Source organism: Falco naumanni, chromosome 1 (assembly GCF_017639655.2).
Source record: "Falco naumanni isolate bFalNau1 chromosome 1, bFalNau1.pat, whole genome shotgun sequence".
In the NCBI taxonomy this organism is placed as follows: Eukaryota; Metazoa; Chordata; class Aves; order Falconiformes; family Falconidae; genus Falco; species Falco naumanni.
The window spans coordinates 100,683,093-100,703,836 of record NC_054054.1 but is presented as its reverse complement, the minus strand read 5'-3'; the positions used below and the strand labels follow the sequence as shown (position 1 = coordinate 100,703,836).

The 20,744-nt window shown below is 46.5% G+C and overlaps 1 protein-coding gene across 12 annotated transcripts in view; it reads right to left on the bottom strand.

Moving 5' to 3' along the window:
• Positions 1–20,744, bottom strand: part of TSPOAP1 (TSPO associated protein 1) — a 70,094-nt gene that overhangs the window by 6,436 nt on the left and 42,914 nt on the right. For 6 of the 12 annotated variants that reach the window (XM_040612677.1, XM_040612688.1, XM_040612697.1 and 3 more), the window contains 14 exons: positions 19,465–20,280; positions 18,779–18,930; positions 17,182–17,775; positions 14,896–15,192; positions 14,435–14,614; positions 10,036–11,160; positions 9,302–9,428; positions 8,994–9,145; positions 8,653–8,821; positions 6,440–6,511; positions 6,031–6,069; positions 4,887–4,990; positions 2,856–2,927; positions 1,565–1,693 (listed from right to left, as the gene is read on the bottom strand). In XM_040612677.1, the coding sequence (XP_040468611.1) occupies positions 1,565–1,693; positions 2,856–2,927; positions 4,887–4,990; positions 6,031–6,069; positions 6,440–6,511; positions 8,653–8,821; positions 8,994–9,145; positions 9,302–9,428; positions 10,036–11,160; positions 14,435–14,614; positions 14,896–15,192; positions 17,182–17,775; positions 18,779–18,930; positions 19,465–20,280 (4,028 nt within the window). Of the gene's footprint in view, positions 1–1,564; positions 1,694–2,855; positions 2,928–4,886; positions 4,991–6,030; positions 6,070–6,439; positions 6,512–8,652; positions 8,822–8,993; positions 9,146–9,301; positions 9,429–10,035; positions 11,161–14,434; positions 14,615–14,895; positions 15,193–17,181; positions 17,776–18,778; positions 18,931–19,464; positions 20,281–20,744 lie in introns of those variants that run through there. The other 6 variants (XM_040612639.1, XM_040612656.1, XM_040612666.1 and 3 more) reach the window with 6 other exon arrangements.

The window sequence follows — 20,744 nt, the reverse complement described above, 5'->3', positions numbered from 1 at the left end:
CCTGAAACACATCTATTTTATATGGGTTTGGTTTATCACATTTGAAAGGCATTTCTGTTGAAAAAGAAAAATGGCCTGAACCATAGGAAAACAGCTTACAGCCTTGAGCATGCAGGAGTATCTGGGCCAAACTGCTGTGTCCAGGGAAACAGCCACCCACTGCTGAACCCAGCACCAGTGGAAAGCAGAGAGGAAAGCAGAGCAGCAGCAAGCGGCAGGGCAGCAAGCAGGAGCAGCTTGTACTGCCTGCTCAACAGCAGAGCAGACAGGACCTTGTTACCCTGCTCTCAAACCCTGGCAGGAACAGCCTGTGATTCCCCAGCACAGACCAGCACTTACGGGCTGGGAGGAAAGGGATCCTGGGTATCCTAAACAGGTAAGCATAAGGGACCCAGACAGCTTCTGAGTTTAGAAGATGATCCAGCAAGCTATCCACAAACCTTATTGCTGAGACAGGCCTGTCACCTGCTCTTCAACGCATCAAGGCTGTAGTGCAGACCCTGTACCCACAAAGCCTGAAATGCCTGGAAGCAAGAGATGGGGCTGCAGGTAGAAATGGGAGGTGGGTACAGAGAAAAAGAGCCGAGCACGAAACATAGGACCAGGAATGCTGCAGAGGGCAGGAAAGCTAGGGTCACACCAGTGGTGACTTCAGCAGAGGAGGATTCAGGGCCACATACTTCCTTAAGGACTAGCTTAAACCCAATCTGGGCCTGCTCTTACACACTTTTATAAGTCTGGCACCACTTGACAGTGTCAATAACCTCCCAAGAAGAACTGAAGGCTGAGTACATGTGAGCTGGAAACAAGCTGTGTCCCTCCCTGCCTCCCACTCTCTAGAACAACACAGCATGAGAGGTCCTGGCATGGTCAGGGAGGTGCTATGCTTTTGGTGTCACCCACTGAGGATAGACTGAACCTGGAAAATCATCCAGATCTCCTGCTTAAGCATTCATTTCAAGAGTATCAGCATCATAATGCAAGGGGTTTGTTCAACCTTTGGTTTCCCTACATCTGTGGGATGCTTTCAGAGACGTAGGATACATCCCACAGATCTGCTGGGAAACTCGCCAGTGCATTTCGGATCTGTAAGCACCTCAGATGGCACTAAGATATTTTTAACTCAGGTATGTAGAAGAACATTGGTGTTTGGGTGTCGGTAACTCCAGAACTCTTTGCCATGGATGTGAGCATATCTGAGGAATTTCATATGTCTGGGGAGCTGGCTGAACTGCTTTGCTTGCAGCAGTATTTCACCACTGACCCTTTTGTGGCTGCAAAGAATCTGCTGGTGGGACTGGAGATGCTCTTTAATCACCTGACCATAATGTGACTGAGGCTCCAGTGAATGTTGTTGCTTTGTGCCTCTTTCTGCACTACAGGTAAGTCTTCAAGAAGAGCTTCTAGCGCTCCCTTCTAAACTTTTAAGCATCTCCCATGGGATGAACTGAGCTGCATGCAATAATTTCCATGATTCCATCAGATGCTGCATGCTGCGCAATGTCCAATCTCCAGTCACATCACAATTTGGATGTCTGTAGTATGCAGCGTCACACAATCTTACCTGGCTCTCAGCACTCAGCAGAAAAGCTTCTTTATCTTTTGAATGAAGTTCCTTGACCATGCCTCCATCAGAAGTTACAGCTTCCAAGAAGTTAGATGGGACAAGGCCTCTCTGCTGGTTCAGTTCTCCCTGCAAGATCAACATTCAGTTCTCCCATCAGGTTTCCTGGCTGATGGAGAAATAACAAACAGAGGAGCAGTCCCATGCAGAGAAGGCTAGGCTACGATCTGAGAGAAGCCCAGAAACACACTATGTTGGAAGGATCCTCAGCAAATTTCGTGACTCACATTCTTGCTTTGTTGTGGAACAATTCAGAGTGCAAAAATACAGAAGAGAGTAAAGGAAGAAAAGACAGCAGCAAGCTGTGACAAATGTATTCTAGAAACATGGTCACTTTTACAAACTCAAAAAATTTCCACAGCTATCCTGGAAGCAACTGGAATACGACTGTGCCACAAGTTTTCTAAAGGGCTTTGATTTTCTCTGGTATTTATTTATTTTTTAAAGAATGAGGTACAATATCCTGTAGGCATTGCCTCCACGCTCACTGAGGTCCAGAGCTGCAAGCCAAACTTGGGTGTATGCCTAAAAAGTGACTCCAGTTCAACAGCAGGTGGTTGGGCGAGACAAAACAACCCCAGCAAAGTTGTTTGGCCAGCACTACAAAAGAAGTCAAACAAAACTCACAGTGATCCCCTCCAGATTCTAGCTGGAGCGGAACCTCAACTTTGATGTCTGAAGACACACCACTTTCTGTGCGGAAAAGATGGATGATCCAAGGGCCAAGGGTCATGTCTAGCATGCTGCTCACTGACAGGCACAGTCCGCAGGTATATACAGTAAATTACAACAGATACCAGTGCTTGTTGAAGTTGATACGTTGCAGTGTGGCCCAATGGTGGGCATCATACATTTTCATTCTTATCTTACCATTTTAGCCTCCTGCCCTGGATAAGACCACGTGTCTGAGTGCTTGGTGACAAATTAACTTATAGCAGATACTGATTTAGCTGATGTATGTACAGAAAAATGCATCCCAGGCTTTGGGAAACCTGCAGTCAAGTTATGCCAAGAAATAAACTCAGAACCATTTGGATAATTGGGTTTACAGGAGAAGCATGGACTGCCAGAAACAATCTGCCCTGCATTAAGCAGATATGGGTTTATTTATTTATCATTTTTTTCAAAAGCAGAATATTTTGTTCCCCGATTTCTGCTCTCCTGCCACTAGATGGACTCCAACGATTTCAGATGTAGCCACAGGAACTTCCCAACCAACACCCATACTTACATAATAGAATCCATCATCATCCATGGACCCAAACACAGTGATAACGTCCCCGGCACTGAAAGTCAGTTCAGCCTGCAAAGAGCAAGAGAACAGCAGTTACAGGAGAAACACTGTCTGGAATTTCTCACCAGAAACACATGGTCACCCTGGGCTGCTTGCACAATCTCATCCTGACGGAGCAAGGCCACTGTGTTAAGACTTGCAGGACCAGGAATCAAGAAAAGCAAATGAGGTGGGTAACTGCAGAATTCAGTGCTAAGGAAGCAGTTCCTAAATTAAGACAAGAGCAAAGTCTGTTTCTTATACCAAATTTTAATAAGGCTTCAAAATAGTACCCACCACCTGTTCTGGAAAGGTATGTTGAGAACAAGCTGAACAAGCACCAGAAATATGTTTCTTTAAATGTAAGTACTAAATCCCGCTCCCTTGGGTGAGCCTGTTCTGTATGCAATACTCCAGGATTAGTCACTAGTGGGAATGCATACAAATGGGAGGACTCGACCTGGAAACAGAACATTACCATGCAACACACATGATCCTTCACCATCACATCCGTCTGTCCCGTCAGACACCCCAGCACACACTCCATAGAGCATAAGACCAAAAAAAAAGGTGTAAGCAGCCTCCTCTTATGGAAGAAATCGCTCAGTTACAGCAAAAAAGCTGCTCTAAGATAAAAAAGGTGGAGTCTCCAAACAGGCCGTGTCCCATTCAGGACACACTGGCTTTATAAGCACTTCACCAAAGCATTAGCTGGAAGGGACCTACCTCTAATATATTTACCTTATTATATCCCTAGTACTCAATTTATCTCTGGAGGCTGCAGGTTCCTCCTGTTGGCTGTGACTTTGTTCTAGCAGAAAGACACTTCTGTAGGGAACTTCACTCACAGACACACAGAATGGCACAACTGATCCTATTACATCTTGGTGCAAGTTCACAAACAGCAGCTGCAGCCTTCTAGCAGAACAGGTAACCAAATTTTCTAGGAATGTGAACAGGAGCATCTCCAACAATGCAACAGAACTGCACCAGCTTGTTTCAATAATTTGAGCTCTGTCCACAGGGAAGGTTCTAGGAAGAGCAAGTCACTGCATAAAATACAGTCACCTTCTTGTTGAGAAGGGCTCAAAAGTGTTCTTTGGCCAGATACATGTTCTCATTGTATCTCTCCCAAGGTAATCCACCATCCCTAACACACTCTGTCCTCAGCAGCAGGCTGTCTTGCTCATGAGACACCCAGTTTGGGAGGCAAGCATTACCTGAACTGTGCCACCACTTGGCTATACATTCCTTTCTGGATACAATCTGATTCCAAACCCCACGTTTATGTTTGCTCACAGTAGATTAATACTGATATGGAGGAACAGAGAACAGAGCATGCTCTAGTTTAGAAAGGTATTTTGCAAAAAGGATTCTGCATTGCAATCTTTGCACCTTAAATGGACTTAACCACAAAAATACTGTTGGGATTATATGTACGTACTGCTTGAAAAGCAAGAACTTACAAGAGTGGTCCATTAAACTGGAGCTAAACCTTCTTGTTTGAACAAAGACCTACACAGGTATTTAAAACAAAGGACATGCTCCAAGACATGCTCATCTTAAGTATCAGAAGTCCATTCAAACCCTTAAGTAGGTTCTTCCTTTTTTCCAGAGTGTGCCCTGGATCAGTGCTAACAGCCAGGGCTGCTTCCTCCAGCCCCAGATCTGTTTAGTCCTGTCTAATCACTGGAGGATGCTACAAGGCCATGAGATGCTCACATAGTTCCACTGAGACATATACTGAAAATCATTCGGGCTATATCGCTTCATATTCTTCACTGACAACTGAACTCTGTTATCAGAGAATGGATGACAGAAAATATCAGCAAAGTCTACATTTAATGAATTCAGCCAACCCCTTTTTAGCAGCATTATTGCCAAGCTGTAATTGTATCTGTTTTGATCAAAGTGCCAAGTGTCTTGGGACAGAAGAAAAAAAAGAGGGGGAAAAAGACATCTATAAATGAGTGAGCAGCTGGTGGTTACCTCTACATCTGCATTTGGAGAGCTCTCCTTAGGGTTATAGTCAAAGACAGCCACCATACTTCGAGGAGTCAGCAGTTCAGCTTCCAAGTCTTGATGTTTCTGTTCTGCAGGTCAAAATTAAAACAAAATATCCTGAGCCAGAAGTTCTAAGACAAAATCCAGTATCACAGCAACTCATTCACCATTCTTGGAGCAGACCGAGCAAAGAGAATACTAGGGGGAAACTGAATGGGAGAAAGATTGTCGAGGCCCTACAGACATTTGGTAAAGCAGTTTCCTATCTCCTGTATCACCTCACAAGCACAGAAGTGGGAACATCTCCCCATTCCAGCACCTTGGTTTCCTGCCTATATATACATGCATGTTTTATTTTATGTTTTCTATTTATACACACACACATACATATGTGTGTGTATATATATGTACATACACACACACGCAGAGGACAGCAGTCTCTTTGTAATGTCTCGAATACACATTTCTCCTCCCTCCATGCAATGATCTGCTACTGACCTACAAAATTTATCCTTCAGGTGCCACGGGAACAGCAAGAGCGCAGGACAGCACTGACCAGCAGCCCAGCCACAGTGCACAGAACTCAGCACATAGGGAAGCACAGGCCTCATCATCCAGGGAACACACTGCACTTTCTACAACCACCTGCTTGCTCAGCCCCATTACTTACAGACCTACTCTGAGTCTACAAAAGCAAAGCCTGGTGTTACAGAAAGCACACATCGTCCAGTCCTTCATCTTATGGATTTAAACCCTGCTTCAAGTCAACATTGGAAGGGCCAACGAGAGGTGTGCAGGCTTGGCCTCTCTGGACATCAACAGATGATTGCACAGAGTGAGTGCTCTCTCAAGGGACCTTGGATTTGCTTAAAATCCAGCACCATCAGGTGAGTAAGAGATTTCCATGTGACCACACGTACCCTTCACCTTCAGGCACTCCCTGTTTAGTCAAAGTCCACTGCACCCACAACTCAATTAAAAGAACTAAAACTCTTTTTCATGAGAACCACCATTTTCTTACAGCGCTCTGAAGCAGCACTACAGGGTCTTGCATTGGCCCTTGATTGCAAAATGCATCTGTATTATGATCATGTGCTATCTACTCATAGTTGGAAAGAGCAGTTCTCACCTGGATGAGACTTGTACGTCTCCTGTTTATCCAGCCCTGCTGGGGGAAGAAAGTGTCTCATCAGTGAGAGTTCATCTTTCAACAGTGACCACATGACATAACTGACAACAATAAAAAGAACAAAGACCACGGCAGCAAACAACAGAAGCAAACCATTCATGCAACTCAAAGTCTACACCAGTAACCATGACTCAGGGACATAACAAGAAGCAGAGGTCAAGCTCCAAAACTATAAAAGACATCACTGTTGTTAAAAACTTAACACCAGCACAGGGATGGGCTCTCTTTCCACTTCCTAGCAGTCGTACAGAGACAAACATCTGAGGGTCCTGTAAGCAAGTAGTAAAAATTCAATGCAGTCTGTAATCCTATTGCAAAAATCAAAGAGGAAGCAGTGGATGACACAGACCTTTCTTGGAGCGTCTGGGTTTTGGAGGAGGGACGGTTTGGCGGCGTGGAGGTGGAGAAAATGTGCCATTTCCTTAATAAAAATCCAAAAAAGCAAATAAATAGACAAGAGAAACAGACAGTGAATGGAAAGTGAAAAGCATTTTGAAGAGTGAACAGGCAACAGAGTAGCATGACATGCCTCCCCTGGGAAGCAGACACCAATTTCTACGGGCAATGCCCAAATCTTCATTTCTCATACACGGACTCAGATGAGGCATGACCCACATCCCAAATACACATAGAAATCCATATTGCATTTATGCCCATTAGCCATACCACAGTACACATTAGACAAAATTTGCTGTGCTTTATCTTTCAGAAGCAGCATCATAAGGACAAAATAAAACCTTATACAGTTAACAACTGAAAAACGCCAGGTGAGGTGCACCCCCAACTCACTCCGGTGAGACAAAATCTGGGGAGGTCTCTAGCTAAAGCTTCTGCCCTGAACAGGGCCAGTACTAGACGAGTCTCCGGAGGAGTGTGCAGGAAGAGCTCCCAGACCAACCCCTCCAAGGCATTTTCTTAGTTATGAGGCTGCAAGACTGGTTTATGGCAGCAGGAAAACAACAGAGGTACACACAGCCCAGATGCCTAAGGCAACAAGGTTTACTCTCTGCACACATGCCTAAGGTATGCCTTTTTCCCTACCACCACAGTCCTGAAAACTTTCAAACCCACTATGACTCATGAAGTCTCAGAGCTAGTAAGTTCCTTTATTCTTCCAAGAGTACACAGTGGGACAGAGAGCCTTGTGTATCCCCACAGGGACAAAGGCCACCACAGGCATCTAGCCATCTCTGGGCACCAGAGGGTACATGCAGGAGAAACATTATGAATGCCTCAAGTGTGAGAAAGACTTACTCAAATCTCTCCTCTCCCTAGACATGAGAGAGGCCAAAGGACAAACACCTACCAGAAAGATCACACAGCCACAAAGTGAAAGCAACAGGCTCCATGGACCCCTTTGCTCTTCAGGATCAACCTTCCAGAGACCCACATTTAGCTGGGCACTGTCAGCCCTTAGCCTCTAGGGCTGGATACTGGGTCTCACTGCAGGGAAATGGAAACAAGTTGGATTGCTTCTTTTTCTCTTGAGGGTTTTTTGTTTTGTTTTGTTTTGTTGGTTGGTTAGGTTTTTTTCCTCCACTGCCTGTGAGGAATTGACACAATCAATGTCAGGGCTTACCTTTGCCATCAGACCCTTACTTGTGCTGTTGTACTCTGCTGACCTGGTAGGGAAAGAGTGGCCAGCCAAAACAAGAATTTCTTCTTGTTTTGGCAAGTGGAACAAGTCACACCGTTGCCACGGGTAGCACAGAGTACACACAGAGGTGCAGGATGAGAGATGGTAGGGACAAGGGACAGGCATTGGGACACCAGTATGTCGACAGCAGTCTTGGGGCAGCTCACAGCCACTGAACGGCAGTCTAACAGCCTGAGCTGTGATGACTGCACATCCCAGGGAAGGTTCCTCTCCTCCCTCTGACTACACAAGTGGGAAGAAACCATAAAGTCTCTGCAGTGCACAAAACACTGAACCGTGTACTTCAGGGAGTGAGTAAGGAGGAATCGAAGGACCAGGTCTGCTCCTTGTACACTCCTGACTGCCTACCTTGCTGTCTCACACCCTTCCTTCCCTTTCCCCATGAGTCTCTTCCCATCCTCCTCCATTCTGAAGTCACAGATTCTGTCACCCAAGAGCAGGGTCACCCCTGTGGGTTCAAATACGGACTCACAAAGCAAAGGAGAGAACACAGAAGTGAAAACTCTTGCTCACATCCTTCAGCTGCTCTTCAAACTTTTTTGTTTACCCTTCTCCAGCGAGGATCAGCCTCACACAATCCATGCTGAGTTCGCAGGCACAATCCTCAAGCACAGGAGCAGCTCCTCCAGCAGCTGCAAATGCAGCCTTGGGCAGCACTGTGCTGCAGCAGAGTCAGGTATGAACTGCAACCTCAGGACACCTGCCTCCCTCATCCAACAAGACCTCCCTGCTTGCTACTGCAATAACCACTAAACAAGCCTTCAGATCCTGGGGACCAGCCCTGGAGATTGTTGTGGTAGGCTGCACCGGCCACACAGCTTGACAGCATGACTGAGCTTTCCACATGTCAGCAAAGAAGCATGCTGACAATAGCAAGCACACATGTAATAAAGGAGATACAGTACCTATGCTCTCCATTGGGGTGTCAGCAGGCAGGAATCCTTGCTTTAGGAGCTGCTTCTTGATTTCGTTATTCTCCACCTGGACTTCTGAAACCATGTTGCATGGAATGTACCCCTCCCTTCCTGCACATTCACCCCTGTAAAAGCCATCAGCATCCTTGTCTCCACATACCTGCAAGGAGAAAAGACAGGCCAGACTGTTTACGCTACAGCGACTGAGCTGCAAGGAGAAAGGAGAAAGGGAAGCTAAGGAAACACCCAGGATGAAATCCCAAGGTTCATGCTGTCCCTGGAACATCAGATGGATCCATAGAGAGTAGATGTTTAGTACAGTGTCCTCTTACTTTCAGGATCTGTCCCTCCTTAAATGGGAGCTCCTCTTCTGCTGCATCAGGGTTAGGAGACATAGAAACAGGATCGTAGTCAAAGAGTGCCACAAATATTCTAATGCCATCATCTTTAACAGAGGTTTCTGAAGCAGTGCTCCTTGCAGGACCTGCGCGCAGATAGGGGACACACCAGAGATAACGTCAGCACCATCCTCCCGCCATAGCCCTGCACGGCTCAAATACTGCCTACTGGCCTCTTCCCTGCCATTTCCAATAGCCGCCCTCTCTCCTGCTGCCCAGCTCTCTCCTCCTTGCCCACTCACCTGGACTAGACAGTAAAGGTTTCTGCATTTGGCTTCTTCTTACGCTCTTGTTCCCTCTTCTGCTGGGAGCCTGCCAGGTGGCTGTGCCAGGCAGCTCCTGGCCCCTAGGATCTTTATTACCGGACGCCTGCAACAGGAACCACCAGAGAGTTAGTAGCAGCCTCTGCCTTCCAACTCACGTGAACAGTGCTCAGCCCAAACGCACTCCACAAAGAGCAGCGCATCCAAATGCAACATTCCTCTTCAGGGACAATCTAGAGCTGAAAATACCAAGGAAGTAGGAAAACAGAACTAAGTACAGGCAGGCACCCTGCCAGGCACCAGTGACAATCCCCTCGGTGAGCGTGAGGACACAGCAAAGGGCATTTCAAGGGGAGGCAATGACATTACAGTCATCATCTACACAGAGCTTTCACAAATCAGCTTATTTCACCAGGGATTTTCATCTGGGTCTCACAGCCTCCTGCCATGGGGAGGAAGACCCAGTGAGAAAAGGAATACTGCATCAGTGATACTTGGTCAGTTAGCAGGAAAAGCAGAAGCAGGTAATACAAGAAAAGCCACGGAGCAGCACAGAACTACAGAATCTCTCTGATTTTTCTTCCAGACAATCCTAGAGGGTCCTTTCTCTGGACAACACTGAACAAAGCAAGATACAGGCAGGCCAGGGAAGCAGAGGGAAGCTAATGCCACTGCAAGCTGCTTCAAAGCCAGAATAGGAAAAGTCACCCAACCCTTTTGTGCAAGGAGGTGCTACGTATCCCCTTCGAAGGATGTTCGAGCCTCCTTCTCCAGCCAGGTGACTTACAGTCCAGCTCCCAGCCCTGCTCCTCAGAACTGCTCTCACACCTCAGTGCTTCGTTCTCCTGGCAGAAGAACCGCAGGTGCCGGCTCGGAGACCCAGCCCACTCCATCCCCTGCTCTTCCATCATCTCCAGTCTGGTCAGGTCCCTCCTGCCATCCGTGTGGGCAACCTCAGATTGACTGGAGCAATCACTCCAGTCCCCCTGACAGCTCTGGGACCTTTCTGGCCACAGCCTGCTCTCAGGGGGGGATGCACAGACTGAATCCTGATCATCTTCGGAGTCATATTCAATGTCTATTTCCAGGCTCCTGGGGCTGGAGCAGTGTGTTGCCGTCACAGCAGGTTCTGCAAACCCTGAAACCACTGCTTTCATGTGGTTTTTTCGTAAGGTGGCTTGTCTGGCACGACTGTACATATCAAACCCCTCCTTACCACCAGCACTGCTCACAATGTTCAGCTCTTCCCTGAGGCTAGGAGCTCTGTATAACCCACCTCCCATCTGACTGCAGTTGCCCAGCAGACGACTGCAGTGCTCTGTTAAATCATTCTGTCTCCTCCTACCCATCTCAGGCCGACTCCGGATCTTCTCTCGGTAATTATTTCCCTTCTTGCTCCAAGCAGGACTTGCCCCAGTCCCAGACTTCGGATCGTTCTCCTGGTAGCCCCAGTTCCAGTTTGCCTTCTTCTGACTCCAGACCAGCTGGACAAAAGCAGGATTTGCATGGGCAGCATCCCCTCTGCTCTCCTTAATGTCATGCTCCTCCTGTGGAGTCTGAGCAGACAGATCTGTGGAGGTGTTACTCCCATCTGCGTTTAGAAATGGCTCCTTGACACTGAGCACCTTCTCTGTTCTTCCTGAATGGTGGGTAAGTGTTTCCAAGGAGTCTTGAGGGTTTGCCTTTTCCTCCATAACACACTTCTCATCTTCATCTTCATCCTCGTCCTCAGTCACTTCAGGGATGCTAAACAATTTCTTGCTGTGGTTCTTCTGAAGCGGGAGCTCCAGTATCCTCTCCAGAATCTCCTCATCGCTGTCAGTATCACAAAGATCCATCTGTACCCAGCCCCCGAGAAAAGCCACAGCCAGGACAAGCAAAGGAAAAAAGAGAGGAAATAAACATTAAAAAGAGAGGCAAAGTTACAGCTGATTCCCTCCCAGCACAGCAGGATGGAGCAGCGACGGTGGTCTGCAGCAAAGCAAGGGTAGGAAGCAAAAGAGAGCAATGGGTCTTCGGGCAAAAGACAATTAGATGAACTAGCAATGCAGCGGAAAGCGAGAAAGGCCAATGCATGGAAGAGCTCCCTCCCAGCCTCTGCCCCTACACACACAGCTATCTGCAACACCTTTCATCCTGCCCACTTGATTCCCCACAGCTTCAGCATCCCCTGGGATGGGAAGATGGGGCAGGAAAGGCACAGTTCCTCCGTGGACGTTTGCTGCAAGTTAGAGCTGACTGGGTTCCTCCATTCACAGGGATGAGTCTCACAGCCTGTGGTCACACAAGGACCCACAGTCTTCCTTTACCTCTCTGTCCTCGCACTCGAACAGAACAAAGTGACCCTGTGCAGCAAGACATCCCTTAGAGATGTTGCTGCTACAGGAGGCCCTTCCCATCATCTGTCAAGCTCCAGCTCTACAGTAGTTTACTGTCTGCAAATCCAGGTGAACAGAGTTGCCACAAATACACATGAAAATCCTTTACCTGAAAAGGGTCACACAGACATGTACTTCACTTGCAGCAGGGCAAGACCCTGCCAGGTTATATAAAACTTCTGGTCAAACACTGCTGAATTTTAAAGTTTGTCTTGGAACAACTATAGAATTTATGTTTTTGTCTCTTACTACATTTATACTAAAATAAAAAAGGTGGAATCCCAGATGCATAGTGTAATTTAGATTGAAAGATACCTCTGGAGGTCTCTTGTTCAACTTCCCTGACAATTTATACCATTACATGTTCTAAAACCATCTGCAAATAGTTTACAAAGCATATGTAGCTGCTTTTGTTTTACACTACATTCAAGAGCAGGCCTGTTCAGAGATAATTAAAAACTGAACCACAGTGGGGGGAAAAAAAAACAGGCAGTTGTAAGCTGCCTACTAATTATTCCAACCTCCATAATTTTTTCCAAGCAAAAGCTGGTCCTCAATTATGTTTAGAATTTGTTGAAGGGGCCTCCAGAGGTCTCCAGTTCAATCTCCTAATTGCAGCAGGAGTGCTGCCAACAGTAAATCAGCCGAGGGCTTTACAACACCAAAGAATGGAGATTCTCCACCACTCTGGGGACCTGTCCCAAGGCTGCACCATCCTCCTGGGAAAGAAGTTTTGTACTCATCTCCAACACGAACCTCCCAAAAAGCAGCTCATGACTGCCACCTCTTTTTATATCACCTGCCATGAACAAGACAACTTTGGCTCTCTCATCCTTTTAACCAACCTTCAAACAGTTGTAGGAAGCTACAAGATCTCCCACTAGCCTCTGTGACAGACCAAAAAAGTTCAGCTTCCTCAGATTCTCTTTACAGGGCATGTGCTCTAGGCTCCTACCTTGTTAGCACCCATTAGGGATATGCAAAATTCATAGATGCAACCATAAAATAATCCACTCTTATTTTAGCTGTTTACAAAAATGTGGGTTTTGATTTGAGTTTTAATACAATAAAAAGATTCAGAAATTAAACAACTTATTTGAGGTTAAACATTTTAAAAGCAGCACCCCTCCATTCTTTCATGCCCCAAATCCTGAAAGAGTTGGGTGAGGAGTCTTGAAATATGTTACTAAATAGAATTCTAGAAAACAGCCCTGCTGAGACCTGGCCCACTTCAGTCACCATCTTCCCTCACTCTACAAGGTAGCGTTGGGAGCTCAGTGCCCTAAAGCTTCCTGCTCTTGATGCCCTCTCCCCATTCAGCATCTTGTCATGATCACACCCTCAACTTGTCCCTGCCAGAACAGAAAAAAAATAGCACTTTCTCAGATCAAGCAGCACCAGTTTGCTCAACTCAACAAGATGTCCATGGGGTTTCAGTGTTCCTTTTGCAGAAAAAAAACCACACAAAAAAAAACCAACAAAAAAGCCCAAGCCAAAAACATTCAGGCCAATAAAACATCCAGGAAAAAAAAGAGACAAAAAACAGCATTCTTGACTGTTCTTGTTTCCTCTTTTCTCCTTCCAGGAAAACTCTTTTTCTTCCATTTTTTCCCCCAGTGCAATCCCAACAACTGGAAGCCCTTTCAACAACGCCTTCCCAGGCAGCCCCAGCATCTCCAGGCACGAGGCTCTCCTGGGACTCCTGACACACGGCAGTGCAGGTCCAACCTCCCCACCTGGGAAGCAGAACCCCCATCAGAAGGAGAAAAGGAGCAGCAGCAAATTTACTCCAGAATCATTACACTGTCTGCTATTGATCATCTAAAGCCCACCAGTCCCATCCCATCCATGCTGCAGGCTAGCAGCTATCCAGGTCAGCAACAACAAACTACATGTGTTCTTTGGTCATGTGAAAAAAAACAAACAAGGATGCTTTCTTGCTATATACAGGCATATCACATTTCTGGCAAATCTTTCTAATATCTCCGTCATTCAGCCTCAATACTTTCCCTCATGTACATTCACCTCAACTGCTGTAATTTGTATGATTACATACCACTTTCCAGTCATGCAGTTTTAAGCACATTGCCTGTCACAGATGCATTACAACACACTAACTAGATTTAGCTGTTTGAACTTATAACATGAATTAACATGATCGCTCACAGTTCCAACTCAATCAGTATTTCCTCACTTGCAACATTTGAGCTGCAAAGCCACGGCTCCACCCCTACAAGCCATCCATGCCTACAGAGAGCACCAAGGTCTACGCAAAATAATCTACACTAAGTTACTCGCATTCAGGAGTGCTTGCAGGACTGAGGACAAAATATTACATGCCTGTTTTGCCTTAGGAGGGAAGGTGGGTTGGTACAGGATCTACAGATGGGTGGACTTTACAGATTCCTATGTGTTCACTGTTTATGTCTATATTAAGAACTCGATCAATAGGATTGATTTTTAACTCTGGGTTCTAAAGTTCATACTACATTGTGTGTTTTTCCAACTAATTAAACCCTGGGTACATCCATTACATATAAACACCCTTTCCCCTCACAAATAACTTGTATTTTTACTAGCTTAAGACAACACTCATAGTAAAAGCAGAGCAGGCAGGAACTTAGCCAAGCACTGCTGAGAGCGCTGGGCACAGACCAGTACCTCCTCCTGTGAACTGATGATATGGGATGGCTGCATTGGCGCTCCCCGCAAGCATGACTCTGCTAAAAGTTACCTTTTCCCCGTTCTCCCGGTAACATGGCTCTCTCTGGTCCCATTTCTTCTCTTCCAGAGCTTCTGAAGACAGTTCATCTTCTTCCTCCTCTTCCAAAATATCTGAAAGGTCAGAACTACGGCTGTGCTCAGCAAAAAGGGTCAGCTGTCGTCTTCCCATTTCGGATATTTTTTCTTCTTGCTATTGAAAAGCAAAACAGATTTCTTCAGTCCTCTCAGGCACTCTATTTCAGCAATAAAGTAGCATTTTACCTTTTCCTAGTACATATACAGCTGAAGTATGGCAGGAAATAAATTGGGCAGCACCCAATGCAGCAATTGGCATGTGTGCACACACACAGAACTGACAGACACGTTTTATAGCCTGCAGAACGGTACTGCATAAGGCTGTAAAACCTAAGGGTGTCAAATACAATCCACACCCCTCCATAGGCAGAGACATTCACCCAAGGTTAAACAAACCTCTCTTTTCACTCTGGACATTTCTTTGATCACTTCCTTGCCAAGGGACAATCTCGAGATCTCCTGGCAGCTGCTCCCACTCATGCTTGCATCTCTGAAGGTGCCATCTGTCCCCTCAGCCTGGCTGGGGGAGGGCAGAGGCTCTGGGCTCAAGTGTTTCTCCTTTATCTCTGTTTCAGCACCGAGACCTTTCGGTGACTCTTCCACAGAGCATGCATGGCAGGTCTCCATACGTATCTTCAGACTGCTGTTAGATGGACTTTCCAGTTCTGATGCTTTGGTTACAGATTGTTCTGCCTGGGAAACAAACCAAAAAAAAGGTCACCACGAAGAAACCTGGAGGAGGTATCACACAATACCTGTGCAGCAAAAGGGGGCCCTTGCCACCCCAAACTCTCTGAAACACTGTGCATTCTGTGCTGTTGGCACATGAATATTTTGGCAGGCAATTTGCAGCTGGGAAGGTTGGCCAGCCCTGGAACAAACCCCTCTCTGCCATTAGCTGCAAGTACACACAAGGTCTTTCCATTGCTGCAGCTCTGGCCACTGCATGTGGCTCGTGTAAGCCACAGAAGTGTATTGACAATAACTAGTTTTACGGCAGCAAGAAGAGCCCAAGCTATACAAAAAGGTCATTTCCCACTCTTATCTGCCAGAGGAATGTCCTACACACCAGCTTGCAGGTTAGCTTGAGCTGGAGGTGAGGACATTACCCCAGCACTTCTGGGAGCTGTGAAGAGAAGGGGAATTAATGAAGAACATACACAGAGAATACAACTGCACAGATTCATGGTTAGATCATCTAGTTGGATTACAGAAATTTTAAATTTTCATGTTTTCCAGTTGGTTCAGTCTGGTGTTTAAGAAAACCTCTGGGAGACGGAGGAATGGAACCCCAAGAACAAGGAGGGTAAGGCAGGTGGGGGCCTTCATCAGCCACCCCTTTCTCTAACCCTCACTCTAGAATATGACAGCCTCCACTGTATTTTGCAATGGAGAACAACCTTGTCCCTATTTACAAAGTGTGCTCTGTATGTATTTACAGGATCAGACCCCTAGGGAGATTTACACACTGCAGTGTCTAGTTTCCAAATGTTCCCTGGGCTCAGGCAAAAGCCAGACAGGTCTAGATCTCATGTGTCATCTGACAGCTAGGATCTTTCTGCCCTGTTTCTCTTTGTTGACAGCCAAGTGAAGACACACATCTCAAGCAAGGAGGATGATGTGCATCCTGGAAGCACCCATTTTGCTCCACTGACTACAAAGGAGGCAAAGCAACCCATCCATGTTAGCCACCTACACCAGACATCTAAATAAGTGCAAACAAATCACAACAACTGACCTGAGGTACTGTGAGCAGAAAATGACCAGGGATTGAAGAATGACGATTTAAATTTTGGACTCAACATCTCAATTCTTCTGTGTATTTACCTACCTTTGGTTTTGGGCTCACACAGCTGTCGATACTCCAGTAATTATCAGAAGTCTTCCCTGCTTTTGTCTAACTCTGAGCCTTTGCAAGCTCACATTGCCATAATTAATAAAGTCATGCTGACTTTAACAGTTTGAAGCACTCCCTGTGCTCCCTGAAGTCCCTGATGTCACAGGTCAGAATGGGAAAAAGATCCTTTTTCCTGATATAATGCATCACACACAAACAAGACCCACTTTCCTCTTGTCACAGAGCGAGCAGCTTATAGGTCATTTACCTGTTTTCTTATGAGGCTCTCGGACATCCTCACCACTGTCCTAGGAAAGCCCTGAAAGCACTCACCCACCCTACAGGATTCCAAATACCCAATGTCAGGACAACTTGCCAGCTCTTCTCCAGACACGACTATGTTGGTGTGAAGTCCACTAAGGTGCTCCACTGTGCTGAAGTGGCTCTACTCTGCCTCACACAAACCCACTAGACTGGAGAAGACCCCTTCAAGTCAGAGAACACAGTGTTTGGAATAAGAACAGCAGTGCCAGACTAACACTGACATCATCATCAGTGGGAACATCCTTTTCACCTTCTCTCTCTGATGAATTCTTGCTTTCCTGACTCTATTCCTGATCACATGTGTGTGCAAGCAGATCAAGCCGAGAGCTTCATCTGCTCTTCCAGGTACACAACAGCAGACAGTACTCCCTGCCGGTTTGCCAACCACTGGATGATGACCCAAAGGCAAAAGTGTGTCACAGAAAGAGAAACATGCTCACTAGCATTTTCTTCCATTCCCCAAAATGATCCATTCTCCTTCCCAGCACATTTGGTACTGGGCAGGAGATGTAAGCACTTACCTGCACCTCCATCCCCTCACCCAGGCCTTGCGATTCTGCTTCCCTTGAAGCGACAGGCTCTGTGCCCTCACAGGGGAGCACTGTCCTGCCAGCTTGCTGAGGAGGCACAGTCAGGCATTTCTTGTCTTGTGCAGTGTCTGATCCTTGTGGGGAAGCATCTAAAACCTGCACCAAGGAAGCACTGGGAGAGGAGAGGTGCGGCGGTGAAGAGGCTTCCTCTGGCAGAGATCGTACTGAGCTGTCATGGCTGGAGGAGTGATCAGTCAATTTGGCATCTGAGCTATCAGCAGGAACTTTTTGTCGATGCAGGAGTGCAGCTGTCTGGCGTGTGGGTGGGCTGCGTGCAGGCAGAGCGCCCCTGGGCTCTCCACGGGGCAGTCTAGAGGTAAAAGTGGTAGAAACAGCAGAATCTGAAGGTGAAGAGTGGTGAGAGGCTCGCAGCAAGACCGAGGAAATCTGGGCTGGAACTGAATCCACTGACTCCCCATACAGAGACATCGTTCTCACAGAAACCTCCCGGCACACCTGAAACATCTGAAGCTGGGACAAGTCCACCAGGACACTCCCAGCCGTTGGAGAAGTAACTTCTATTGCCTGCAAGCAAAAAAATAGGGAGTAATTATTTACTGTGCACAGCTCAGCCCTTCTGAGAACGACAATTCCTGAACACAAAGTTAACGAAAGACCTCAAAGCTCTTGAGAGCAGGCATACAGAATTCTCACCCTTCTGCACAATATCAGGGAAGAATGAACAGCAAAGGTAAATTGTTACCACAACCATTTGAGAAACTGAATATTCTATAAAACATGACTATTCCCTCCTACACCAGGTTTTAACTCTTCTTGTTCCCTACACTTTAAAAAAGCTATCCCTTTTTCTGGCCTCTCTTTTGCCTACCTTCTTGGACTCCTCCTTTTCTGACCTATGTAACGAAAAAGCATTTCCACAATAGAAGAGCAATCATCCAACACAGCACCACTCTGTTTTGCACTCTGCTCCTTTGAACAGTTGTGCCTTGCCTCTCCCATGGCCAATAGCACAAAATCCTACATGCAGAAGACTGCAGGCCACTTTTAATACAGAATATCTTTGGAGGTTCTTTACCAGTATTCATACAGGACCCTGGGGTGTCTGTATACCTCCCTCTTTTCCCTCTTTGCCTGTCCTTAATATAAAAAATGGCTAGAGAACCCATAGTCCAGAGATAAGCCCCAAGTGGTGGCAAGGTTGAGTACTTGTACTCTCTCCATGTGCTATGGACTCACTGCTCATTGAGCTCGTCATTTCCCAAAGGATCAAGCTAGTGCTTAGGGTGTGACAGAGGAGGCTGACACTAATTGTCCTGTTTTCCTAGTGAAGGGTCCTGCCACAGGAACTTTCCTAGCTTACTTATATCAAAACCACATCAAAAATCTGGATGGAACTCTTTTTTTGGGGTGCTTCAGTCAAAACAAACAGCCCAAGCATTGTTTCTTCTCTAGTATCATTCCTTTCCAAGCCAAGGACTGTCACTGCCTCCTCCTGGCACGCTTCCTGCACCAGCCTCCAGCCACCCACCTACACAGATGTCAGCCTGGCATAGCATCAGCACAATACCTTCTGCCCATCTGCATACACAGCGTAACCGGTGACTCGGACTCCATTGGAAGATCCTTCGGCATCAATAGTGACAGGTAACCAGCTGATAACAAGGATACCTGGTGAGGGACCAGCTTCTACCTGGACATCCAAAGGAGCATCAGGTGTGCCTGTGAGAGACCAAACAGATTTTGCTCTTGCTTACCTGACAACAGCATAAAGCTAAACTAAACTCTGGTTAGAATCAAGGAGAAAGCTACCACACCAGACTTGCCACTGCAGAACTGTACTAGAATAGCTAGGCTAGTCTTGGGAAACGGTAGACAGAACCAGAGAAAGTAAGGTGCTCTTGTTCTGTGAAAGCTTTAATGCACAGAAAACAGAACTTTGCAAAAGTAGCTGAGGCCAAGATGCAGCAACCCTTAGAGCAAGGTCATGGCAAACCAGATCTTCCATGCCCTGAGAGGCATGCTGTTCAAATCAGCAAAGAAGATGTCTTCCCAGAGCAAATGAAAACAAAAGAGATAATAATTTTTTAAAATAAAGGAAGAAAAACATTAAGACAAAACAGTACAGCATCTCAGGCTTTAGGACCTAATAAACCTTGCTTCCCTTCACCCCAAGGCTTCATAGCGAAGTAATGACAGAGCGCACAGCTCCAAGCACTCCATGCACAGTGGCCATGGGCATGACTTCTCTGATACCTGCTAGTGGGGTAGTGAAGTGTATCACAGCTGAGTTCTGCTCCTGCCCCTCTGGGATCTCTTCCCAAGGTGTTTTCAAGGGCCGGGCCTCCAGCTTGGCAACATACTGAGTGCTTGGCTGCAGGTTGCGGAAGGTGTACCAGTAGACCCCAGGTTTTGTTATGTCACATTCCTCCCCATTGAGATACACTGCGTGGTTGTAATTGCTGTTGCAGGGAAGCCACATGACCTCTGCCGACGTGGCAGTGACACTTCTGACTTTCAGCATAGTTGGTGCCACACAAAAATCTTGCCCCACAAAGAAAGTGCATCGCAGTTTATCAGAACTGCCTTGCTCTGTCACAGTCTGCACAGACACACGGTAAGCCTTTGTCTTTAAATCCAGCTTCTCAATCACTGCTTTGGTCTGAAAGCCACTCTTCACATTTTGACGTAGCTCTTCATCCACATAGATGTTGTAGCTTTGTATATCTGGGCAGCCAGCTGGCAAAAGTGGTGGTTCCCAGCCTACAACTATGCTTCTGGCAAGCTGCTTGATCAAAGTCAGTTTTCTTGGGTAAGGCACTGCTGTATGACTAACACGTTCCTCCTGGTCTCCTTCTGCTCTACTGGCCAATGGACTGATGCTACTCTCTTCAATGGAAAAATCACTCTTATCTCCACTGCTGGTGCTTGCACTGACAAAACTTTTCTCCTGGTATGAACTATGGGTGAGATCATTCAGCTCCAAAGGCAGAAACGTCATGAGGTCATCATCTGAAACTCGCTCAACAAAATTGGAGGGGACTAGCCCCCGCCGGCCATCCATCAGTTCCCCTAAACAAAAAACAGGAAACCTGTTACCACTGCACCTACCATTCAGCCTTCCAACCCATCCGTGAAGACAACGTGACAATGTCTACGCCAGGTCACAACTGCGCTGCAGTCAGGAATGAAAAAACAAACCTCGGGGAGGTTATTCCTGGCAAAGTTTCCTGCATTTCACAGGGCTTCCCTAGTTAGATCCTAATGGTCACAGTGAGGAGCCACACCGCTCCATACATTCCAGAGCCAACTAACTAGAAAGTTGTTTTGTGTAATTAGCTTAAGGGGTTTTCTTTCTTCATTATCCTACTTTTCCTGATCACAGCTCCTTTACTAACTTAAGTGTATTTTTCTAGCCTTCCCAAACTACGAAGATTGATGATTTAACATCTTCTCCCAGCCATACAGATTTGGGTTTTGTAGTACTTCCTCATGAAAGTCCACCTTTCCAGCTCTGTATTCAGCTCTGGCCTTCC